This window comes from Talpa europaea, assembly GCF_964194135.1.
Source record: "Talpa europaea genome assembly, chromosome: 7".
In the NCBI taxonomy this organism is placed as follows: domain Eukaryota; kingdom Metazoa; phylum Chordata; class Mammalia; order Eulipotyphla; family Talpidae; genus Talpa; species Talpa europaea.
The window spans coordinates 49,408,798-49,431,895 of NC_140074.1; the positions used below are offsets into that span (position 1 = coordinate 49,408,798).

At 35.7% G+C, this 23,098-nt stretch overlaps 1 protein-coding gene across 1 annotated transcript in view; it reads right to left on the reverse strand.

Moving 5' to 3' along the window:
• GKAP1 (G kinase anchoring protein 1) overlaps nt 1-23,098 on the reverse strand; it is a 56,131-nt gene that overhangs the window by 22,505 nt on the left and 10,528 nt on the right. Inside the window, exons 2-5 of the mRNA XM_084238291.1 lie at nt 21,964-22,216; nt 16,038-16,181; nt 11,162-11,239; nt 6,628-6,751 (exon numbers count right to left, since the gene is read on the reverse strand). Of these exons, the coding sequence (XP_084094417.1) occupies nt 6,628-6,751; nt 11,162-11,239; nt 16,038-16,181; nt 21,964-22,173 (556 nt within the window). The 5' untranslated portion in view covers nt 22,174-22,216. The remainder of the gene's footprint in view (nt 1-6,627; nt 6,752-11,161; nt 11,240-16,037; nt 16,182-21,963; nt 22,217-23,098) is intronic.

Here is a 23,098-nt window from a genome sequence, read left to right on the forward strand (position 1 = left end):
GATCACTCTTACAGGGATGAGATGATACCTCATTGTGCTTTTAATTTGCATTTCTCTTGTGATGTTGAACATTTTTTCATATGTCTGTAGGTCATTGTGTCTGAAGAATTTATCTTTTCCTAATTTTTTGATTGGGTTTGCCTTTTTGTTAATGTCTGTGTTCTTTACATATTTTGAAAACTAACCCCGTGTTGGACACATAATGTACAAATACTATCTCAGTCCACAGGTTGCCCTTTTGTTTTTGTAGTAGTGTCTTTCATGGTACAAAAGATTTTCAGGGGCCTCCCTAGTGGCGCAAGTAGTTAAGCACCGCACCATGATGCAATTTGCAGCCTCTGCAGCATGAGTTCGATCCCTGGCCAGCCAGGGAGCAACCCACATGGCGCAGCAGACCTCTCCTGACTCGCCCGCTGCTTCCCTCAGCAGTGTTCTTCGGTCAGTCTGCCTGTTCTGTTCCCCACTGTGTCTCTGGTGAATCCTCTCACGCCCTGCATCTCTGGCCTGTGCCCCAGCTCTTGTATGCATAAATAAATAAATTAAAAAAAAAGTTTTCAGTTAATGTTGTCCCATTTGTTTATTTTTGCTTTCGTTTCCCTTGCCTTCAGTTTGTGTCCCCAAATATATCTGTAGCTAATATCTAGGAGAATATCACCAATGTTTTTTTATATGTATTTTGTAGTTTGGAGCCATATATTCAGACTTTAATCTATTTTGAATTGCTTTTTGTGTATCAGGTTAAGTAATTATTGAATTTCATTCTTTTGCAGGTGGATGTCCAGATTTCCCAGCACCATTTGTCATGGAGACAACTTTCTCCATTGTATGGCCATAGCTCTTTTGTCAAAAGTTAACTGTCCATATTTATGTGGGTTTATTCCTAGGCTCTGTATTCTATCCCTTTGTTCTGTATTTTTTTTGTTTTAATACCGTATTGTTTTGATTGCTGTGTGCTATAGTTTGATGTCAGGGAGTGTGACAGCTCTATTTCTCTTTTCTTTCAGGACTGCTTTAGCTATTCAAGGACTTTTGTGGATCCAAACAAATTTTATATTTGTATTGCATTTTCTTGAAAAAAATATCATTGGGATTTTGATAGCTATTGCATTGAATCTATAAACTGCTTTAGGTAATATGGCCATTATAATAGCATGTATTGTTCCAACCTATGTACAAGGAATATCTTTCCATTTCTTTATGTCTTATTTCTTTTGACAATGTCTTATAGTTTTTAATGTCTGGGTCCTTTACCTCTTTTAAGTTTATTTCCAGGTACTTCTTCCTTTTCAGTGCAACTATAAATGGGAGCATGTTTTAAATATCTTTCCTTTGATTGTTTATAAAATCCAACAGATTTTTTGTGTATCCATTTTATTTCATTCATTTATTATTTCTAGTAGTTTTGGGATGTCTTTCTAGGTATGTCCTCTGCCAACTAGTGATAACTGTATATCTTCTTTTCCAATTTGGATTCCTTTTCTTTTTTCCTTGCCTAATTACTCTAGCTAGGACTTCAAATACCATGTTTTAACAATGCTAGTCAAGTGGACATTCTTATCTTGTTTCTGATCTTAGAGGAAATGTTTTTAATTTTTCACCACTGAGTATGATGGTAGCTATGAGTTTGTTGTATCTGGCTGTTACTATGTTGAGACATGCTCATTTTATTCCCATCTTACTGGGAAGTTGTTTTTTTTTTTTAACCTTAAATGGGTTTTGGATTTGTCAAATGTTTTCTCACCATCTACTGAAGTGATCATGAAAATTTTATTCTTATTTTTGTTGCTGTGATTTATTTGCAATATGTAAATGAACCTGGCATAGCTGGATTCAATTTGCAAAGACTTCATTAATGATTTTTACATTTATATTCATATAAATGCTGATCTATAGTTTTCTTTTACTGTGCTGTCCTTATTCAGTTTTGAGATCAAGGTAATGTTGGCCTCATAAAGTTTCCTGCTTCCATTTTTTAGAATACTTTGAGAAGGATAGGTTTTAGATATTCTTTGAATGTTTAGAATTCACTAGTGAAGCCATCTTGTCCTGGGCTTTTGCTGTTAAGAGACTTGAGGACTCTTGGTATCTGTGCTTGAGATTGGTCTATTTACACTATTTCATCCTTGTTCAGGCTTGGAAGGTTGCATAATTCTAAAAATTTGCCCATTTCTTCTGGGTTGTTCAATGTGTTTGCATATAGATGTTCATAGTAATCTCTTCTCCTTTGTATTATTTCTGGAGTACTGTTGTGATTTCCATCCTGATCCTCATTATTTCTTTTTGCATATATGTGTGTGTGTGTGTGTGTGTGTGTGTGTGTGTGAGATTTGTTGTTCTACTTCCTTCAGATGTAAAATTAATTTAGTTGGTATTACTCTTGTTTAGTTATGTGGGTTATGTGCTTGTTCTTTTTTTTAAGATTTATTTATGCATACAAGAACTGGGGTACAGGCCAGAGGTGTGGGAGGTGAGTGGATTCACCAGAGACAGAGTGGGGAACAGAACCGGCAGACCAACTGAAATACACTGATGACGGGAGCAGCGGGCATGTCAGGAGAGGTCTGCTGCACCATGTGGGTATCTCCATGGCCAGGGATTGAACTCATGCAGCAGTGGCTGCAAATAGCTTCATAGGTTGCATCTTAACTCCTTGCACCACCAGGGAGGCCCTATGTGCTTGTTCTTATAACACTTCCGCTGCATTTCATAGGGTCTGGTAGCTCATGTCTTCATTTTCATTTTTTTTAAATTCTCCTTTGACTCAATATTTATTCAAAATCATTTTGTTTAGTCTCCACATGTTTGGATGTTTGGTGGCTTTTTTTTTTTTTTTTTTTTTTTTTTAAGTTTCTTCTTGGGGTTATTTCTAGCTTTATCCCATTCTGATCAAAGAAGATGCTTGATAAAATTTTGATTTTCAGATATTTTTGAGGCTTGTTTAATGTCCTAGTATATGATCTATCCTTGATGATGTTTTGTGTGCACTTCAGAAGAATATATATTCATTTTTGGGGGGATGGAAATCTGTTTACATATATTAAATCTATGCAATCCATTACTTCATTTAAGACCATTATTTCCTTATTTGCTTTCTACTGATGTAAGTGGTATGCTGAGATCTCCTACTATTGTGTTGCTGTCAATGTGCTGTTTTAATAGCTAGTTAATACTGATATATTAATATTTGGGTGCGCTTGTGTTTTGTACATAAATACTGTTTACAGTTATAAATTTTGACAGATTGCCACCTTGATCATTATGTAGTGTCTGGCTTAGCCACTAATTACCTTTTCTAGCTGAATGATATGAGAACAGCAATTCTTGCTTTTTTTTCTGTATGGCTGGCTTGAAATAACTTGCTGCAGCCTTTCACTTTACATCTGTGTGTACCTTTAGATCTAATATGAGACTCTAGTTTGCACAATACAGATGGATTAGGTTTTCTATCCAACCTGTCATTCTGTGTCTCTTAATTAGTGAGTTGACCATTCACACTATAAGGTGGTTATTGATATCAATATATTAATATATTGTATGAGGTTTATTTATAGCCATTCTTTTTGGGGTTTTTGTTGTTGTTGTTTTACCATTCTGTTTCTTTTTCCATATGTTTCTATCTGCCTTTTTATTTGGATGGCTTTCCCTGGTGGCTCTACTTCTTCATTTCCTCTTTTAAGTGTCTCTGCTCCAGATATTTGTTTTATGGTTACCATGAGGGTTATCTTAAACTTCCTATTATCTAGAATAGTCTTTTTTTTGTGCTGGTATTGCCTTGCAGTTATTTGACTATACATATTCTGTTCTTTTCTTCTTCCCCTTTAATGTGTTGTTGTCCCAAATTGTTCTTGCTTGTTTCAGACACTGTAATTCTATTTATCACCTCACTCACAGTCTCACGTTTGTATTTTCCTTTCATATAAAAGGACACCTTGCAGCATTTCTTATAGGGCAGGTTTGGTAGTAGTAACTTTCCATTAGCTATTCTTTTTGTCTGGGAAAGCCTTCATTTCTCCATCATATTTGAGTAATTTTGTGGGACAGTATTCTTGGCTGACAATTTTTACTTTTCAGAATTGTGAATATGATTCCATTCAATTCTAACTAGTTGAAACTGAAAAATCTGATGAGAGCCTGATCAAAGCATCTTTGTAAGTCACATGTTTTTTCCCTCTAGTAGCCTTTAATATTTTGTGTTTATGGTGACTTTTGATAATATAATAATGATGTGCTTTGGTGTGGGTCATTTCGCATTTAGAAATTTAGATGTTCTGCTTCCTGGTCTTCTATGATTCGTTCTTTCCTTCAGTCTGGAAAGTCTGCGGCTATTATTTCTTTGTTTTGTTTGCTTTTTTACTGAAGTACCATTGCTCTATACCCTTGCTAGTGTTTTGAAAGTATAGGATGTCCCTCTCAGGGGCAGTCACTACAGCACCCACAGCACTCTGCTTTCTTCACCCTCAGGATACCATCATGTTTCCTCTCCCAAGTAGGCCTGATATTTTATAGTTTCTTCGTATTTCCTAAACCATTCTCTGTCCTCTTCCACTTCAGCTCTTTGAATGTTTTATCTTCCATTTCTGAAATTCTTCTTGCATCATGATTAAGTCTACCTACTAGGCCTTCCATGGCTGTTTTAAATTCTTTCATTATAGTAATCATAACCATTATTTCTGCTTGGGTATTTCCTTAATAGTTTCGATCTTTTCTGATGAAGCTTCTTGTTTCTGAGGACCTTCTGCAATGCCCTGACTCTGCTTCTCTGTGTTTGAGTCTCAAACTTTGTTGAGCTTATTAATGACTGTTCTTTGAACTCTCTGCTGCCCTGGAATTTCGAGTCATAAAGCTTGGATTCAGCGCCATTATCTTGTTCCATGTCGCGTTCTCTGGGTTGCTTCTTTTTTCATATGGGTGTTGCCCTTTTCATTTTTACCCCCAATAGGTGATGTTGTGGCTTTACTTTTAGGATCCTCATTTTTTATCAAGTGACAGGAGGGAGGCATGTGGGGAAGTAGGAGCCCAGATGCCTGGAATAAGTGTTCACAGTCTCACTGGGCTAGGTCCACTAGGGCTAAGAGGCCTATGCTGCTTTTTCTCTCTCCACCATCAGACCACGCTCAATTCCATGCCCTGAGCCTTCTCCCATGTCCCTATCTCACTATCAGAGGACTCTGCAGTTCACAGCAGAATGCTCTGGCACTGATCACATTATAAGCAAACCAATGCTCTTTGTGACAGATCAAGGCGTTGTCTGTCCCAGAGCTCAGTGAGAAAGCACACTCAACTGTAGTTTCCTTGTGTCAGTCTGGGCAAACCAGAGCCTATGCCTCCCCAAGTTTGTCCACCCACCAAAAATGGAAACATGCAAAGTTCCCCTTACCTCTTCTTGTTCCAAGCCTTAGTGAGTAACAAAGCACACACCTCAGGGAGAAAGACGCATGAATTCATCCACGGATGCTGGCAATTAGCTGGTGAACTATGTGTATGTGATGGTTGTTTTTTAAGTTATAACTGATGAAGAAGCTTGCCAGCACAGCCATTTTGCTATGTCTTGGCTCTGTCCCTCTTTTTAGTTCATTTTATCTATAATTAAGATGTCACACACGAATAATGGCTAGCCTATTATACAGAATGGATTTAGGGTTTTCACCATTTCCCACATTATTCAAAAATAATGTGCCTTGTGGAGTTAGAAAAAGAAGATGAGAGGCCCCAAATGGAGGCACTTGTGCTAATTTCACCAAGACTTAATACCAAATCTAAGAGCTGCTTAATCCCCCAGCTGAGGGCAGCCTTCCCCAGGATGCAGTCCTAACTAACTGATGAGGGAATTTTTTGATCAGCACCAATGAAGTAATCTTTTCCATTCCCCAACAAATATGAGGTAATCTGTGACATGACACTTATCCATTCTTCAAAGGCAGGCTACGGAAGCCTGAAGAAAAAAAAAAAAAAGCTCTCCTTACCTTGCCCTTTTCTGCCTATAGAAACCTTTCCTTTTGAATAGCTTTTCAGAGGATATTTCTACTTGCTAGATAGTATGTTATTATCCAATTCATGAATTACTTAATAAAGCCAATCATACATTAAAATCAACTTAGTTAGATTTCTGTTAATTAATAGTGATCTATCTAAAAAGTTTGGTGAATGATATAATTTCCTTCTGCCTTTTCTGTTCAATAAAAATATACAAATGATATTATAAAGAATTTTCTGGTAAGTCCCATTCTAAAAATTTGTATTTTAATTTTCTAAGATGTAGTTATAAACTTGAAAAGGCTGACCAAGTATGAAGATAATATTCCTGGTCTAGTGTAAGCCAAATAACTTCATGTATAAGGACAATATGGTTCAAGTTGACTCAAAAGCTACAAAAGTCATTTTTTATTTTTAGAAAAGAAACAAATCCAGAAGTACAAAAAGACAAATTCTGACTGAAGTTTAATTGCCTTAAAGTTATTTTAACCTCTATAGGCTTGCTTATTCCAAATAAGTCTACATTTTTTAGATTCCAAAGTAATACATTAACAAAACAATTATACTCTTAAAAAATTAGAAAGATACTTATAACTTAAATATGCAAAGAACTGGACTAGTTTTTCTAGCATAATAAATTTTGTACATTATTACCTTCCGATTGAAAATCTTTTAGAGATACCGTAAGAGGTCTGTCTTTTCCCTGATGGTTCTTTCTTTTATCTTTTTTATTCATAACCTTTGACTGAGTTGAAGCATTTTCAATATGTTCATACTCCTAAAAAAAATTTACAAAATTAATTAAAGTTGGTATGCATTAGTAAAATCAATTCACCAATGTCTTAAAGTTTTATTTTTTAAAAGATAAAAGGCAAATAAAATTCTAAACTTAGGCCAGTCAAATTGTATAAAAGGATACCTTCTTATTTACACATTCAATCTATTGCCTCTTAAATATTAAAATAAAAATAAAAAGCTGTATCTTGGTTATAAATCCTTTTTGCCACCTTCTTCATTTCAAGACCAAATCTAATATAAAGATCTACATTCAGTTTTTTTCTTATTCCCCTGAAATCTGGCTTACACTGTTCTCTTACCTAAAATTAAAGTCAAACTCCTTTTAAATGCCAAATCCAAAGACATTAATTTTTCAAGTATTTTTTGGATATCTCAATATATTCCTGACTACTCTTAAATCGCCTTCACTGGTTTCTTTTTCCCAACTCTCTTCTTAAATATATAACTACTATTAACCATCATTCCATTCATAACCTATTCTTATACTTTATACCCATAGTTCTTCAGACTCAAAGGTTAAAGTCTTATATATACACTGAGGATTTCTGTACATGCAGAACTGGAATGTTCAATAAACATCTTCAAACAAATTGTGTTCACTCTTGCCATCCCTACTTGAGTAGGGATAAGTACCCTGTTAAATATTACTACCATCATCTCCACAGCCATCTAGGCTAGAAAACTCAAGAGTCATCCTTGCCCACTTTCCTATACACATTATATCCAAATTACTCACTACATCTTGTTATGTTCAACCCCTAAAGATCTCTAAAATCTATTTTCTCCTCTTCATACTCTATATTCTTTTGACATTATAACATCCTCTAATATTAGCCTCTCAATACATCTTCTATACTGCTACAGCATGAGTTTCTAAAATGAAAACTTGAAATCAATCTAAAAGTTAAAATATTCAATAGCTATCTGCCAAAATGTATAAAACCCAATCTCCTTAGCCTCATATACCCAATCTGATACATGAGGATCTTCATAGTCTATTCTTCTGGTAATATCTCCAGCAAATTTAGGTCCCTAAATTACGTTTTCAAACATACTACACTTTCTTACATGTATATACCTTATATACTTGCCACTCCTTCCCTGAGAATGCCACCTTGCCTCCTGCCTACTCTGTGAATTTCTACATCTAGGAAAACTCCTATTTAAGAATCCTCTCCTAAACCCACATTCGTATCAAAAGCACAGAAAATCATTCTATCTTTCTAAATTCCTATGCACTGAGAACATACATCTCTCAATATTATACTCTATGTGCATGACTCCCTCCACTAAACTCAAGGGATGGGATCTTGTCATTATCTTTATACATTATGCTTAGCACATTTTGAATTTTCAAAAAAATATTTGGTGCATGAGTAATAGAACAGAATAGAAAATGCCAACCTGAACTCTAGATACTATAAAAATCCTTCAGCTAAAATAACTTATTATAATTTTGACTTAAGACACAATGACTACATCAATATGATGACATCAAGCCAATCACTGTGTATGAAAGGAGTTCCTCCATTTTCTAAGAGTCATTATAAAACCTATAAAAGCCTGATAAAACCAATGCTTTTGGGTATTAAGACTACTGTTCCTATGGAGGGAGGGAGGTGGGCGGGGAATAAAAAAAAAAAGACTACTATTCCAAGAACACTGACTAAAGTATATTTTATCAAAACCATCTACTTCCTTCTCTCTTTTTATCTTCAGAATTGGTAAATTCAACTTGCTGACAACTTTCATCCTTTAATCTACTAAAAAAACTATTAACAGGGGCCTCCCTGGTGGTGCAAGGAGTTAAGACGCAGCACTATGAAGCTATCTGCAGCCAATGCATCATGAGTTCAATGCCCGGCCAGGGAGGTGACCCACATGGTGTAGCAGACCTCTCCTGTCTTGCCAGCTGCTCCTCTCAGCAGTGTATTTTAGTAGACCTGCCTGGTCTGCTCCCCATTCTGTCTCTGGTGAATCCTCTTACCCCCCCACATCTCTGGCCTGCATCCCGGCTCTTGTATGCATAAATAAATCTTAAAAAAAAAAAAAAAACTATCAACAAATAGCAAGGTAGGAGATGTGCATCCCACTCAGCATCAGCACCTCTGAGAAGAATAGTGCCCCAGACCAGCTCTATGTCACAGACCCTCAACAACAGACATAACAAAAAATGTTCATCAACACTTATCATCAGGGAAATGTAGATCAAAGCCACACACCTCACACCTGTGAGAATGGCCTATATCCAAAAACCACAAACAACAAGTGCTGGAAAGTGTGGAGAAAAGGGAACACTATTCCACTGTTGGTAGGAATGTAGACTGGTCCAGCCCCAATGGAAAGAAATGGGGAGATTTCTTAAAAGACTAAAAATGGCTTTGCCATATGACCCAGCAATTCCACTCCTAGGTATCTATCCAAGGAGCACAAAATTACTAATTTGAAAGGAAATCTGCACTCCTATGACTATAGCAGCACTATTTACAGCAGCCAAACAATCTAAACAGATGAGTGGATCAAGATGTGGTATATATATATACACACACAGTGAAATACTTCTAGTGATCAAAAAAGATAAACGCATGCCATTGACAGAAACATGGATTATACTAGAAGGGATTATTCTAAGCAAAGTGAGCCAGAAGAAGAAAGATAAACAACATGGTTTCACTTATATGTAGAATCTAGAGAAAAGAAACAAAGGATCAGACAAACTTTAAGGCTGGCCCTTGAAAGTAGACTGTAGATCTGAGACACTCAGGAGGAGAGGTGAAGGAGGAGGGAGAGGGGGAGAGCAAAGAACAGGTGTAAAAGGAGGAGGGAGGAAAAATCAGTGGGAGGTAACAGAGGACTGTGACACGTTGGTGGTTGGGAAAACTGTGGTGACCACACTTTAAGGAAGAAATTCTATATTCCGAAAAAACAAACAAGGATGCTTAAAAACAAAAACAAGTAAATAAATAGCAAAGTAGTTTGCTGTAAAAAATTTTTTTAATTTTACTTAGCATACTTTTTGTATTATTTTTATTGGGGTAACACTGGTTTATAATACTATAATTCAGAGACGTAGATTCACACCTCTTCATATGTGTTACCACACACCACCACCATGACACCCATAATCCTCCACCAGAGTCCGTTGGTTCCCATTGCATTCTGCTCCCATACTCCCCATCTAGTAGCCTCAATTCTATAGTCAGACTTCTGACTATAGGGTTTGTTTTTATTTGGTTTTGTCTATCCCTTCGTTCCTCTATATTCCACATGAATGAAACCATAAAGGGTATTTGTCTTTCTACTTCTAATCGATTTTGCTTTCTTCTCTCCTTCACTTTGAATGAAAGCGCTACTACACAATGGCACAATTTAAAGACAGTTGAGGATGACCAGAGGCCACTTATGACTAACCACTGAATCATTAGTCGAATGATTTCGAACAACATTTATAGACTAAAAAAAAAATCCCAATACATGTAAAGGACTAAAATGTTACATAATATGAACTTAATAAATGCTTATTTTAAATACAGAAACTAGGAGCTAACACTGCTTTTTACATGAATGTTCCTTTGGTTCTAAGCTATAGAATACGTAGCAGTACACAGCCAATATCACAGCTTAGTAACAAATGCTGAGTTCACAAGGCAAAAATATCAAAAATGGCCCCCTGTTTACTTTAATTATAGACACTCCAGCAGAGTTTCTTAATTGGTGCCCCTGTATGCAGAAATCTACTTATTTTCTATGTTCATGTAAAAGAAATCATTTGTTGTTAATTGCATTTCCTCTCTTCATCTTGGGTAAGTAAAGGAATTCCTAAACTAAACATTCCAAATCACAAAGTTTAGCACACATCTCTCAAAACTTGATGAGAAATCTTATTATAAAAACTTTCTGCTAGTATTTTGTTTCAGTGAGGAATTTTGAAGATAAACTTTATTTTTTTTTCATTTTTTTCCAGCAAGTTTTATTTTTATTTTTTAACATGTTAAATACATGTTAAAATAAGTTAACATGTTAAATTATTAATTTTTTAAATATTATTTTTTTTAACTTTTTACATCATTGTTCATTTTTAAACAATATTTGCTTCCTCCTACCCCCTCAGGTGTAGTCCCCATATAGTTTTATTCACCAATGCACCTGTGCACCATCACCACAGTCCCCTGTGCTCTTCCCTCCCTCTCTCTGATCCCTCTCCCTCCTCCTCCCCTGCAGTATGTCTCTGATTTATAATTGTCCGGGTTTGCTTTGTTGTGTTTTGTACTGTTATTACTTTTTTACACTAATGTTTGAAGACAAACTTTAAAGGAGATTCAGGAAGGTCAATCCTAACCTATGACCAACTAAACATCTAAAATATCTAAATCAATAAATGAGCAAATACCTTCTTGTGTTCTTCATATTCTAATTTACTTAGCAACAATGCCTTCTCAAGATCTGCTTCGAACATTTCGGATGTAAGCTGAAAAGAAAGTTTCACAATAAACAGATTATACCATATCAGCAAAATAGCCACAACAGAAAAAGAAAACAAATACATTAAAAACAACCTGGGTTCCCCAAAGTTATTTATCTATGCCAAAGCAGGGAACTCTATTTTATTAAATATACCAAAGCAAAAACATATAATTTTGAGATTATTATATCTCTGTTTACTGTAAGTCATCTTATATCACATGATCTTTTTGCCTTTATAAAACAATCTTAAAAAGAAATTGACAGTGTAATATGTCAATACCCTGTTTAGGACACAGAAAACTGTAAGAGATTATTACTCAAAAATACAGTAATACTGAAGCATTACAAAACACGTCGTTCCCATAATATAGACTAACTCACTGGTACAGATCCTTTAAATAAGGTGACAAAATGTCCTGGTATAGACCTGATGTTACACAATAGTTACAGTGCATTCTTCTACTCCTATCCTTTCATTCTTTTCATATGGCTACCCTACATTTAAAGTCATCTAATAATATTGTAAAATGATTCTTTGTGAAATGTACCTCTTGGTTCCTCTTTCTCACCACTTAATTTCACCTTAACTTCTTAAAATCTAGCTTCTACCACCCTTCAACCAAATTACTCTCCAAGAACTGTGATTGCCAAACATAACTTCTACAATAGATGGATGGAACTTTTGGTTGTTCATCATTTGGTAAGAGATGTCTTCAGCTGAACAGGTTAGTGATAATATTTTAAGAGTAGACATCTTATCTGTGTACATGTATCAATCTAAACATATTGTGATGAGGGCCTCCCCAGTGGCGCAGCGGTTGAGCGCTGGGTTGCGAAGCTGCCCGCAGCCTCTGCAGCACCAGTTCGATCCCCGTCTGCTCCCCGGCCACCAGGGAGGGTCCCACGTGGTGCGCAGACCTCTCCTGCTGCCCACTGCTCCCCTCAGCAGTGTACCTCAGTCCTTCTGCCTGCTCTGCTCCCTGCTCTGGCTCTGGAGAATTCTCTCGCCCTCCCGCGCTTCTGACTGTACCCAGTGCTTGCATAAATAAATAAAAATATAAAAATAAATCTTTTAAAAAAATAAATAAAATAAACATATTGTGATGAGGAAAGCATAAGTTTATCATCATTCACATTGTAAATTCATTTCCTGGCTTTTTTTTTTCCTGCTCAGAATCCCTTTCTGTATTTCTTTGAATAATTGCACTTCATTCCAATATCCTATGATCCTAGCAGGGTAGGCCATCACACATTCCTGTCTACCACCCACTACAATACCAAAACAAACATCCAACAACAGGATGGGGACAAGGGTTCCAACATTTTGTTTGTGAGTCTGATTGTTGTCATTAACTTCATGGCTGGCACAGTAAGTCCTTGCCAATAGATTTAAGTTGGAATTTAAATCATTTTTGCCTCCTTGTATTTATTTTTCTTTTTTTTTTAAAGACTTATTTATTTATTTATTTATTTATTTATTTATTTATTTATTTATTTATTTATGCAAGCACTGGGTACAGTCAGAAGCGCAGGAGGGTGAGAGAATTCACCAGAGTCAGAGCAGGGAGCAGAGCAGGCAGAAGGACCGAAGTACACTGCTAAGGGGAGCAGCGGGCGGCAGGAGAGGTCTGTGCACCATGTGGGACCCTCCTCTGGTGGCCGGGGAGCAGCCGGGGATCGAACTGGCGCTGCAGAGGCTGCGGGCAGCTTCGCAACCCATTGCTCAACCGCTGCGCCACGGGGGAGGCCCAATTGCTGTACTCTTTTTTTTTTTTTTTAAATAATAAATTTTATTTTTATATTCCCCCATACAATTGCAAACGCCCCATTCTGACCCCAATCCTTCCCCTCCCGCCCCCCACCCCCCAAAAAGTGTCTCTGGTTCATAGTTTTTTGTTGATTTTGATTTTCACTTTCTTATATTCATTTTCCTGGTCCCTTATTTAAGTTTTCTAGATTCCTGCTATGAGTGAGACCATCCGGTATTTTTCTTTTTCTTTTTGGCTTATTTCGCTGAGCATGATCCCTTCCAGCGCCATCCATGTTGCTGCAAATTGCATGTGTTTATCTTTTTTGAATGCTGAGTAATATTCCATGGTATATATGTACCACATCTTCTTGATCCAGTCATCTATTTTTGGGCATTTGGGTTGTTTCCAAAGCTTAGCTATTGTAAACAGTGCTGCTATAAACATAGGGGTGCAGGTGAGCACCTGCACCCCTATGTGCTCAATTGCTGTACTCTTATCTAGATCTGCCTTTTAATTGCAGGCGCACATCTCAGAAAAATATATAGAAAGGTAATAGTGGTATTCTTTCCCTTGCATACTGAGAATGCATTTCTTTAGCATTCTCTCAACTGACATTTTTGCTAGATATAGAATTCTTGGGCCTAACATTTCAATCCTGGCAGTAGTCATTCTGATTTTTCAACTTTAGTAGGCAACCTGTTTTCTCCCATGACTATCTGTGGTATTATTTCCTTGCTTCTCATTCTTAAAATTAAAAAAAAAAAATTGAAGATTTTTTAAAAGGTTTCAACTAAAGGATTCAGTTTTTTCAAGCTCTATTTTAGCTTAAGAAAATTTTTGTCATTATCTCTACTGACTTCCTCTGTTCTGCTTCTTAGAGGGACGCTAATTATGCCTATATTTTAATCTAACATGTGAAATGCATTTGTAAAATTTACCTAAATAAAAATTTCCTACGCAAAATTTGCTCAGTATTCTTCAGTGCAGACAGTTCTTTAGTTCTTCTACTGCTTTCAATTTTGCTATGAATTTACTTCCCAAATTTATTTCACACTGCTCCCTTTCAATTTCTGTTTCTTTTTCATTTCAGTTAGCTACTTTTTCATCTCAGTCTACTATCTCACTTACTATAGCATCTAACATTACTGTCACTATCCCCTTGACTTTTACAAAGGATCAATCGCTCAGTTTTTATTAAAGAAAAAAAGAGGTGATCTCTAAAACTAACTTCTATTCCAAGTAGAAAAATGTTTTCAAAGTATGCTCTCACTTTGGACACTAAGTACAATGTTTTTTTCCTTGTATGTCAGGAACTATTCAGTTGACATGAGATCAATATGTAAGAATAAATTGGTGGATTGAATGCTTTACTATTTATTTACTCTTGGATATTATGCTGAAGTTTAGTGGCTATAAATAAATTTACATTATCAGTTTGGTGTTTTAGGAATAGGAACTTTGTCTTAGCATATTTTCTTTTTGTTTGAAATAAGCAGTCACATGGCAAGATTTCCATATCCAGAATTTATTTGTCTGAGTTCTTAATATCTAGAATTTCTCATACGTTTCCCAACTGTGTCTATAAGAATACTCACCATACTGTAATGCTTTCTGCCTGGTATAGTCAATGCCTGGTTGCTATTTTACAATCTATTGTTCCACATAGCAAGATATCAATAGATCCCAAGTGGTACAATGTCCATCTGTCCAAGGCTAGTCCTTATTTCTTCTTCACTCACCAATGTAATTATCCCAGGATGCACTCTACTTCTCATGATTTTCTTATTTTCCTACAAGTGAGACTTCTAAGTAAGGTACCAAGTTTTCCTAAGTGAACCATCAGTACTATATCCAGTAGAAATTCCTCAAAGTTCCTGAGTCTTGGTTGATTAAGTTATTATAATAGGGCCAGGGGCTACTACTTTTCATTATTACCTGATTATTTTAGCAGCCATCAGTGGGGCAGGAGTAAAGTCAATCAAATTATCTGTGCTCAAGTTCCCATACTGCACAGAATTTATTTGGGCACAAATCTGAGAAGTTTTTCTCCATTAATTTTCCACTGGGGACACTGGAAAAATTCTCTCTGGTAAATTCTATTGCTGTCCAAACAAGTAGATCATTACAATATTTATACTTGCAAACCAGAAAACTGTCATAAAGAATGTTATAGAAGAAAAAAAATTCATATAAAATCCCCTAGACTAATACAAGGTGACTTATCCAGTATGCCAATGCTTGAAAATATTTTTATACAGCATTTTTTACAAGCTCATAATGAGCTTGCGGCACTACAAATGCTAAAGAAAATGTAATAATCAAATCATTTAAGAGCACAGTACAGTGTAGTTAATTCTTTTAAAACCAGTAACCCAAGCATAACAAGTACAGTCGCTCTATAATCCCAAGATCATCAAGAATGTACTATTCCCAATAAATCAAACAACAATTTCACAGATAAGCAAAACTATTCATTCTCTATACCTACAGCATCTCTATAGTATACATTCCATGCTTAATATGTTATTTTCCTGGATCCCACACATAAAAAAATGACTGGTTTTAATAAATTATGTTTGATTTGGTTTTTAATACTTTTAAAATAAAGGCACAGATGACCAAATATCAATAGGTTAAAGAAGCAAAAACCATCATAAACCAATTTTAAGCAAAACTATCACTGTGTACTTTTAATGAGACTTTTAATCCAAAAAATAAATATTAAGAGACTTTTAATCCTACAATGTAATTTTTTCACTTGAAATTTAAATCTGTTGTTGTTCTATCTTCCCTCTCTCCCCAACATTTGTTGAAAAAAAAAAAAAGCAAATGAAGTGAAAACTCACAAATAACTTAGAATTGCCAAAACAAACAAAAATAACAGATGTATCAATGGGCTCTTTTAGCAGATACTAAAAAGAGAATAAGTTAATTAATTCAATATAAAACTCCTCAGAATTGTGGTTCTGAGTGAGTCAATGAATTCAAATGCACTGTCATCTTAAAAATACTGAGAGTCATAGAAACACAATTTCATTTACTTAGTTGTACCTGCTCATCTCTTTGCCTCCACTCTTGCCAATTTTCTTCTCGTGAATCCTTCTGTACCGGGTTTGACAATGAAAGTTCGTGTTGCGTGTTGCAAATTGCATGGGAGGACTTCTGGGGTATTTTCTTAAAAGCAAGATTCCTAAGCTATAAAACAAAAAATAAATTCAATTCAATTTAGAAATCCTGTGACACTAATCCTGTGACATAAACTAAGAAATCAAGACTATTTTAATACTTCTAAGTACTATGCCAAATATTCATTGTGCTAACTCACAGTCATCACTTGCTTTTTGTAATAATTTTGCCAGTATTTGAACTAATGGTAGATTTATAGATGAATGATTTGTAAGTGAAAATGAGTTACACTCTATTATACTACCATTTTAATGATTGTTTTACTAAAGAAGTTTACAGGAGTAGAAAACAGGATAACAAGTGTGCTTTTAAAACAGGATAACAAATGCACAAATCCAAAGAGATTAAGGTTTAATTGCTTACAAATTTAAAAGTTTAAATAGTAAACAGAAGCTAATTTAAGTAACTACTTTGTTAATTCTAAAAAATATACAACTTAGGCCTTAAAGCAACAAAATAAAGTAAAACAGCACTGGACAAGGCACTTCCAAACAGTAAGAATAATCTGAGACACAGTAGTTGAAAGGAGAGAGAAAAATATTGAAAGACTGTTATGGATTAAATTATATTATCCCCAATGAACACACTATAACTCTAACCCTCAGTGTCTGTCACTATGATCTTATTTGGAAAAAGGGGCTTTGTATATGTAATCAAGTTAAGATGAGGTCATACTATGTTAGGGTGGGTTTTAATCTAATATAACTGGTATGCTTCTAAGAGGTGAAGACAAAGATACACAGAGAGAATGCCATGTAATACAGACAAAAACCAGAATGATGTAGGCACAAGCAAAGAAATGCCAAAGATTGATGGTCACTACCAGTAGCTAGGAAAAGGTCAGGAAGGATTCTATTCTGTCTCAGAGAGAGCACTGCTCTTGACACCTTGGTTTGTACTTCCAGCGTTTAGAATTATGAAAGAATACATTCTATTGTTTTAAGCCACTTAGTTTGTGGTACTACGTTACAGCAGGTCTATGTTAGAGGCTTTAAATAAGGATCAACAATTTTAACTGCTAATAAATTGTCCTGCAAAAGGGAGTGACAAGATACAAATGCCATGTTAAACAGATGGTTTTTGTTAGCTGAAAGGACATAGAAAAAAGATGCTGTGGAGATGTAGCATAGCAGGTAGATTACTGCTTTACTTAATAGAAAGTAAAGACTGATACAACTGTAGCCGTGGACATGACAAAGGGAGGATCCTCAGGCTCATTCTCATTAACATGTTTTCTTATTCTCTAACATAAACTCCACTATTACTTTATTTTCACTTCCCTCACATCATCAATTCCAAAAAGAAAATGAAATGGTAGGCAATCAAAAATTCTGAAAGACTGAACTTCTGAAAGGTTATATGGTGGGAAAAAAAGTCTTTCAAAGTTACTCTCCATTTGACAGCATTTTTTTCTTTTTAACCTTTTTTTTAAGGTAACATTAGTTTACACAGATGGATCCCACCTCTTCAGATGTATGTTATGTCACCACACCCACAAACAAAGCGCTAATAGTCCTCTACCATAGTACAGTGTGCCCAGTCCCACTTTTACACTCCACTCCCATCTTTACTCTCCATTTCCCACTGGTAGCCTCAGTGTGATAGATTTCTAGTGCTTGTTTTTGTCAGTTCTGTTTTTCTATATTCCACATGTAAGTGAAACCATCCAGTAACTGTCTTTTCCTTTTTGATTTATTTTGCTTAGCATCACCCCCTCCAGTTCCACCCACTCTGTTGGAAATGGTAAGAGTTCATCAATTTGATTGTTGAGTAGTATTCCATTGTGTATGGAACACATCACCTTAATCTATTCATCTGTACCTGGGCACTTAGGTTGTGTCCATAAGTTGGTTGTTGTAAATAGTGTTGCAATAAGCATAGGAGTGTGTGTTATTTCCCTTCAAATTAATGTTTTTGCATTCTTCAAAGAGATATCAGAAGTAGAATTGCTGGGTAATATACATGGTAGATCTATTTTTAACATTTTGAGAAATCTGGACCAGTCTACATTCCCAATAACAGCACAAGAGGGTTCCTTTTTTTTTTTTTTAATTTTATTTTTATATTCTCCATACAATTGCAACCCCCTTATTTTGACCCCAATCCCTTCTTCCCCCACCCCCCATAGTGTGTCTCTGGTTCATAGTTGTTTGTTGATTTTGATTTTTCCTTTCGTATAGTTACTCTTTTTCCTGGTCCCTTATTTAGGTTTTCTAGATTCCTGCTACGAGTGAGACCATCTGGTATTTTTCTTTTTCTTTCTGGCTTATTTCGCTGAGCATGATCCCTTACAGCTCCATCCATGTTGCTGCATATTGCATGTGTTTATCTTTTTTGATTGCTGAATAATATTCCATTGTGTATATGCACCACATCTTCTTGATCCAGTCATCTATTTTGGGGCATTTGGGTTGTTTCCAAAGCTTAGCTATTGTAAATAGTGCTGCTATAAACATAGGGGTTCAGGTGCCCTTTGTAATTAATGTTTCTGTGTCCTTTGGGTAAATACCTAGGAGTGGAATTGCTGGATCATATGGAAGCTCTATCTTTAGTAGACTGAGGAATCTCCACACAGCTTTCCATAGTGGTTGGACCAGTTTGCACTCTTCTGCACAGCAAAAGAGACAATAACCAAAACAAAGAGAAACCCCACCGACTGGGAGAAAAATTTTGCACACAACACTAATGATAAAGGACTGATCACAAAAATCTACAGAGCTGACGAGACTCAACAAAAACAAAGAAAATAATCCAGTCAAAATATGGGCAGAAGAGCTAAAAAGAAACTTCCCCAAAGAGGAAATACAAATGGCCAACAGGCATATGAAAAAATGTTCAACATCACTTGCAATCAGGGAAATGCAAATCAAAACTGCAATGAGATACCATCTCACACCAGTGAGAACGGCACATATTGAAAAAACTAGCAACAACAAATGTTGGCGAGGATGTGGAGAAAAAGGATCTCTCCTGCACTGCTGGTGGGAGTACAAGAGGGTTCCTTTTTCAACACTTGTTGTTTCTGAACTTTTTGATAGGGGCTGTTTTCACAGATGCGAGATGGTATCTCACTGTGGTTTTATTTGCATTCCTCTAATAAATGATGATGAGCATTTTTTCATGTGCCTGTTGGCCATCTATATGTCTTATTTAGGGAAGTGTCTATTTAGCTCCTTTGTCCATTTTTTTGGATTAGGCTATTTGTTTTCATTTTGTTAAACTGTGTCTTTCTGGATCTTGGACATTAGCCCAATTAGTATTTTCTGCCATTAACTAGAGTGCTTTTCATTTTAATGGTAGTTTTTTTCAGTGTGCAGAAGTTTTTTAGTTTGATGTAGTCTCATTTGCTTATTTTCACTTTTGTTTCCAGTACAGCAGAAGTCACAAATATATCACTGAGGCAAACATCATGGATTGTTTTGCCTGTTTTCTTTAATGTATTTTAGTTTCAGGTCTTATATCTAAGTCTTTAATCCATTTTGAGTTAATTTTTGTTTATGGTGTGAGATAGTGGTCCAGTTTCTTTACTTTGCAAATGGCTATACAGTTTTCCCAGCCCTGCTTACTGAAGAGACTTTCCTTTCCTTTCTCCAATGTATACTATTAGCTAATTTGTTGTAGAATAACAATCCATGAGTTTATTGCTAGGATCTCATTTTATTCTTTTGGTCTGTGTGTCTATTTTTATTACAGTACCATACTGTTTTGATTACTAGAGATTTGTAGTATAATTCAAACTCTGGAATGTGATACCTGCATTCTTCTTTTTTGTCAGGATTTTTTGGGCTACTCATAGCTTGTTGTGGTTCCATATAAATTTCAGTAATGTTTGATCTATTTATTTGAATGTTATTGATGCTTTGGGCAAGATGGAATCTTAGCAATGTTGGGTCTTGCAAACCATAAACAGAGAGTATCTTCCCACTTCTTAGTATTTTCTATTTCTTTTAACAATGTCTTACAGTATTCATTTTATAGATCCTTCACCTCCTGTGTTAAATTTACTCACAGGTATTTAATACTTTTTGAAGTGATATAAAAAGGGATTGTTTTCTTGATTTCTTTCTCTTCTAGTTCACTGTTTGCATATAGATACACAATTGGTTTTATAGACTGATTTTGTAACCGGCCACTTTATTATACTGATTTATTGTTTCTAATAGTTTTTCAATGGAATCATTAGGGTTTTATATTTATATTATTATGTCTTCTGCCATTTAGTTTCACTTCTTTCCCAAATTGGATTCCTTTTATATTTTTCTGTCACCTGATTGCTCTAGCTAGGACTTCCAATACTAATAGCAGAGGTGAAAGTGGACATTTTGTCTTGCATCTGACTTCAGAAGAAAAGTTTTCAGTTTTTCAACACTGAGTGTGATATTAGCTGTAGATTTGTTATACATGGCTTTTATTATGTTTAGGTATGTTCCTTCTACCCCCAATTTTTTGAGTATTTTTATCATAAATGGATGTTGAATTTACCAAATGCTTTCTTAACATGGACATAGGTAGCATTTTTTTTTTTAGAAGACTTTTTTTTTTTTTAAGATTTGTTTATTATTTATGTATTTATACAAGCACTGGGTACAGTCAGAAGCACCGGAGGGTGAGAGAATTCACCAGAGCCAGAGCAGGGAGCAGAGGGCAGCAGGAGAGGTCTGCGCGCCATGTGGGACCCTCCTCCGGTGGCCGGGGAGCAGCTGGGGATCGAACCAGCACTGCAGATGCTGCGGGCAGCTTTGCAACCCTGCGCTCAACTTCTGCGCCACTGGGGAGGCCCCATGTGGTAGCATTTTTTGATGTGGTATTTAGAAAGCACTGGTGGGCCTCCCTGGTGGCTCAAGGGGTTAAGCACCACACTGTGAAGCTGTCCACAACCTCTGCAGCACAAGTTCGATCCTTAACCAGCCAGAGAAAAACCCACATGGCACAGCAGACCTCTCCTGTCTCGCCCACTGCTCCCCTCAGTAGTGTAGTTCAGTCAGTCTGCCTGTTCTGTTCCCCACCCCCACTCTCTCTCTGGTGAAACCTCGCACCCCCTACCCCTCTGGCCTGTACGCCAGTTCTTGTATGCATAAATAAATAAATCTTTTAAAAAAAAAAAGCACTAGTGATGTAAATATTGGCCATATAACTCATGCTTAGAATGTCCAGAGGAGAAGCGCCTGCCAAGCATTTATTACCGTTAAGAAAGAAATACCCATTAAATGCATAAAAAATGTATTTTCCAGGCTAGTCATATAATTATTGTCTATTTTAGTTAAAAAAAAAAGAGAGGATCTAAAGGCTTATCACCATATGAATTAAAATAATGTAGAGTCATTTAAAATAATGTAGATCTTTATTTATTCCTATGGAAAACTACTCATAGATAATTTTTAAGTCAGTTATAAAAATCTATTCTATAATCACATTTTTGTTAACATATAATATGAATATATGTATATCTATACATTCATATAAACTTATACAGTTTTACAGAAAACATATACCAAAATATTAATTGGTTATATCTCTAGTTGTATTTATATATCATTTTGTTTCTTTTTAAGACTTTTGTTCTTTAGAAACTTTTTAAAATGACCATATAAGCTTCCATAATTAGAAAAAAATAAAGGCATTTAAAAAACGTTCTTTACATTTCAATTTACACACACACAAAGTTACATCCATTCCTTCAAGTCAAATATCTATGGACCAGGTATAATATATACATGGGTCAGTGAGACAGCAGGACCTGTCCACAACATGCTTACAGTCTATTAGAAAAACACATAATTAAAAGTGTTACCTCATTTGCTTCACTCTGTTGTTGTTCTTTCTTTTTTCTCCTTTTCTCTCTCTTTTTCTCATTTGTAGTTGATTTGCTTGTTTGAGACTTTCCAGTATTCTGACCTTTGCCTTTTCCAGGCTCAGAATCAGAACCACTGCCACTATCCACTTGCAACAGGGCAAAACGAGAAGCAGTAGTGGGAACAGAACTAAGCACTGCTGAAGCCATTGTTAAGAATTCTCTTTTACAAGACTTCTTTCAAGAATAATCCCTGTGGGAAGGGAGATGAGGAGGCAGATGAGTAAATACACTCAGTAAAATTTGTTCGAGATTCTAGAACAATGTTATATATATACATTTCCCCAGACAATGAAGTTAGTAATTCTTGGATTCATAACACAGTCCTACTGGCAACAGCAAGTACCCAGAACATTGAAATTAACACATGAATCTAACCTGTGCCTCTCCACTATAGCACATCCATTGTTCTCTGTCAGAAATAACTATTACCCTGATTTTTGTTACTTATTCCTGCTATTTTTATATAAATTTATATCTATTTAATCACAGTGGTCATATTTAGCTCCTGTCATTTCCATAATATCCAATTGTTTACACAAGTCCACCCTATTCAGGGTGGGATGGGACCATACAAAAGTTTGAGTATTAGGAGGTGAGGTTCATTCTAAAGCCTAACCACACATAGAATCTGTTTTAAAGAGAGAACAAAAATGAGATACACGTTCAGTCTTCCATCTTAACCTAAGAATAAAAAATCATTTGAAAATATTTTTATTTTTTTTTGATAAATCAAAATGAGATGCTTAAAGATGTCATATAGTACAGGAAAATATTGAGAGTTTGGTTCCAGACTACCACAATAAACTACTGCAATACAGCATGTCACACTAATTTTCTGGTTTCCTAGAGCATATAAATGTTATATTTACACTATACTGCTGTCTATTGAGAACTAAATTTATGTCTTAATATGTTAATTTAAAAATACTTTATTGCCAAAAAATGCTAACCATCATCTGAGCCTTCAGGAAGATGCAATCTTTTTGCTTGGTGGTGTTGTCTCAATACCAATGGCAGCTGGGCTGCTGAAGGCTGGGATGACTGTTGGGATTTCTTAAAATAAGACAATGAA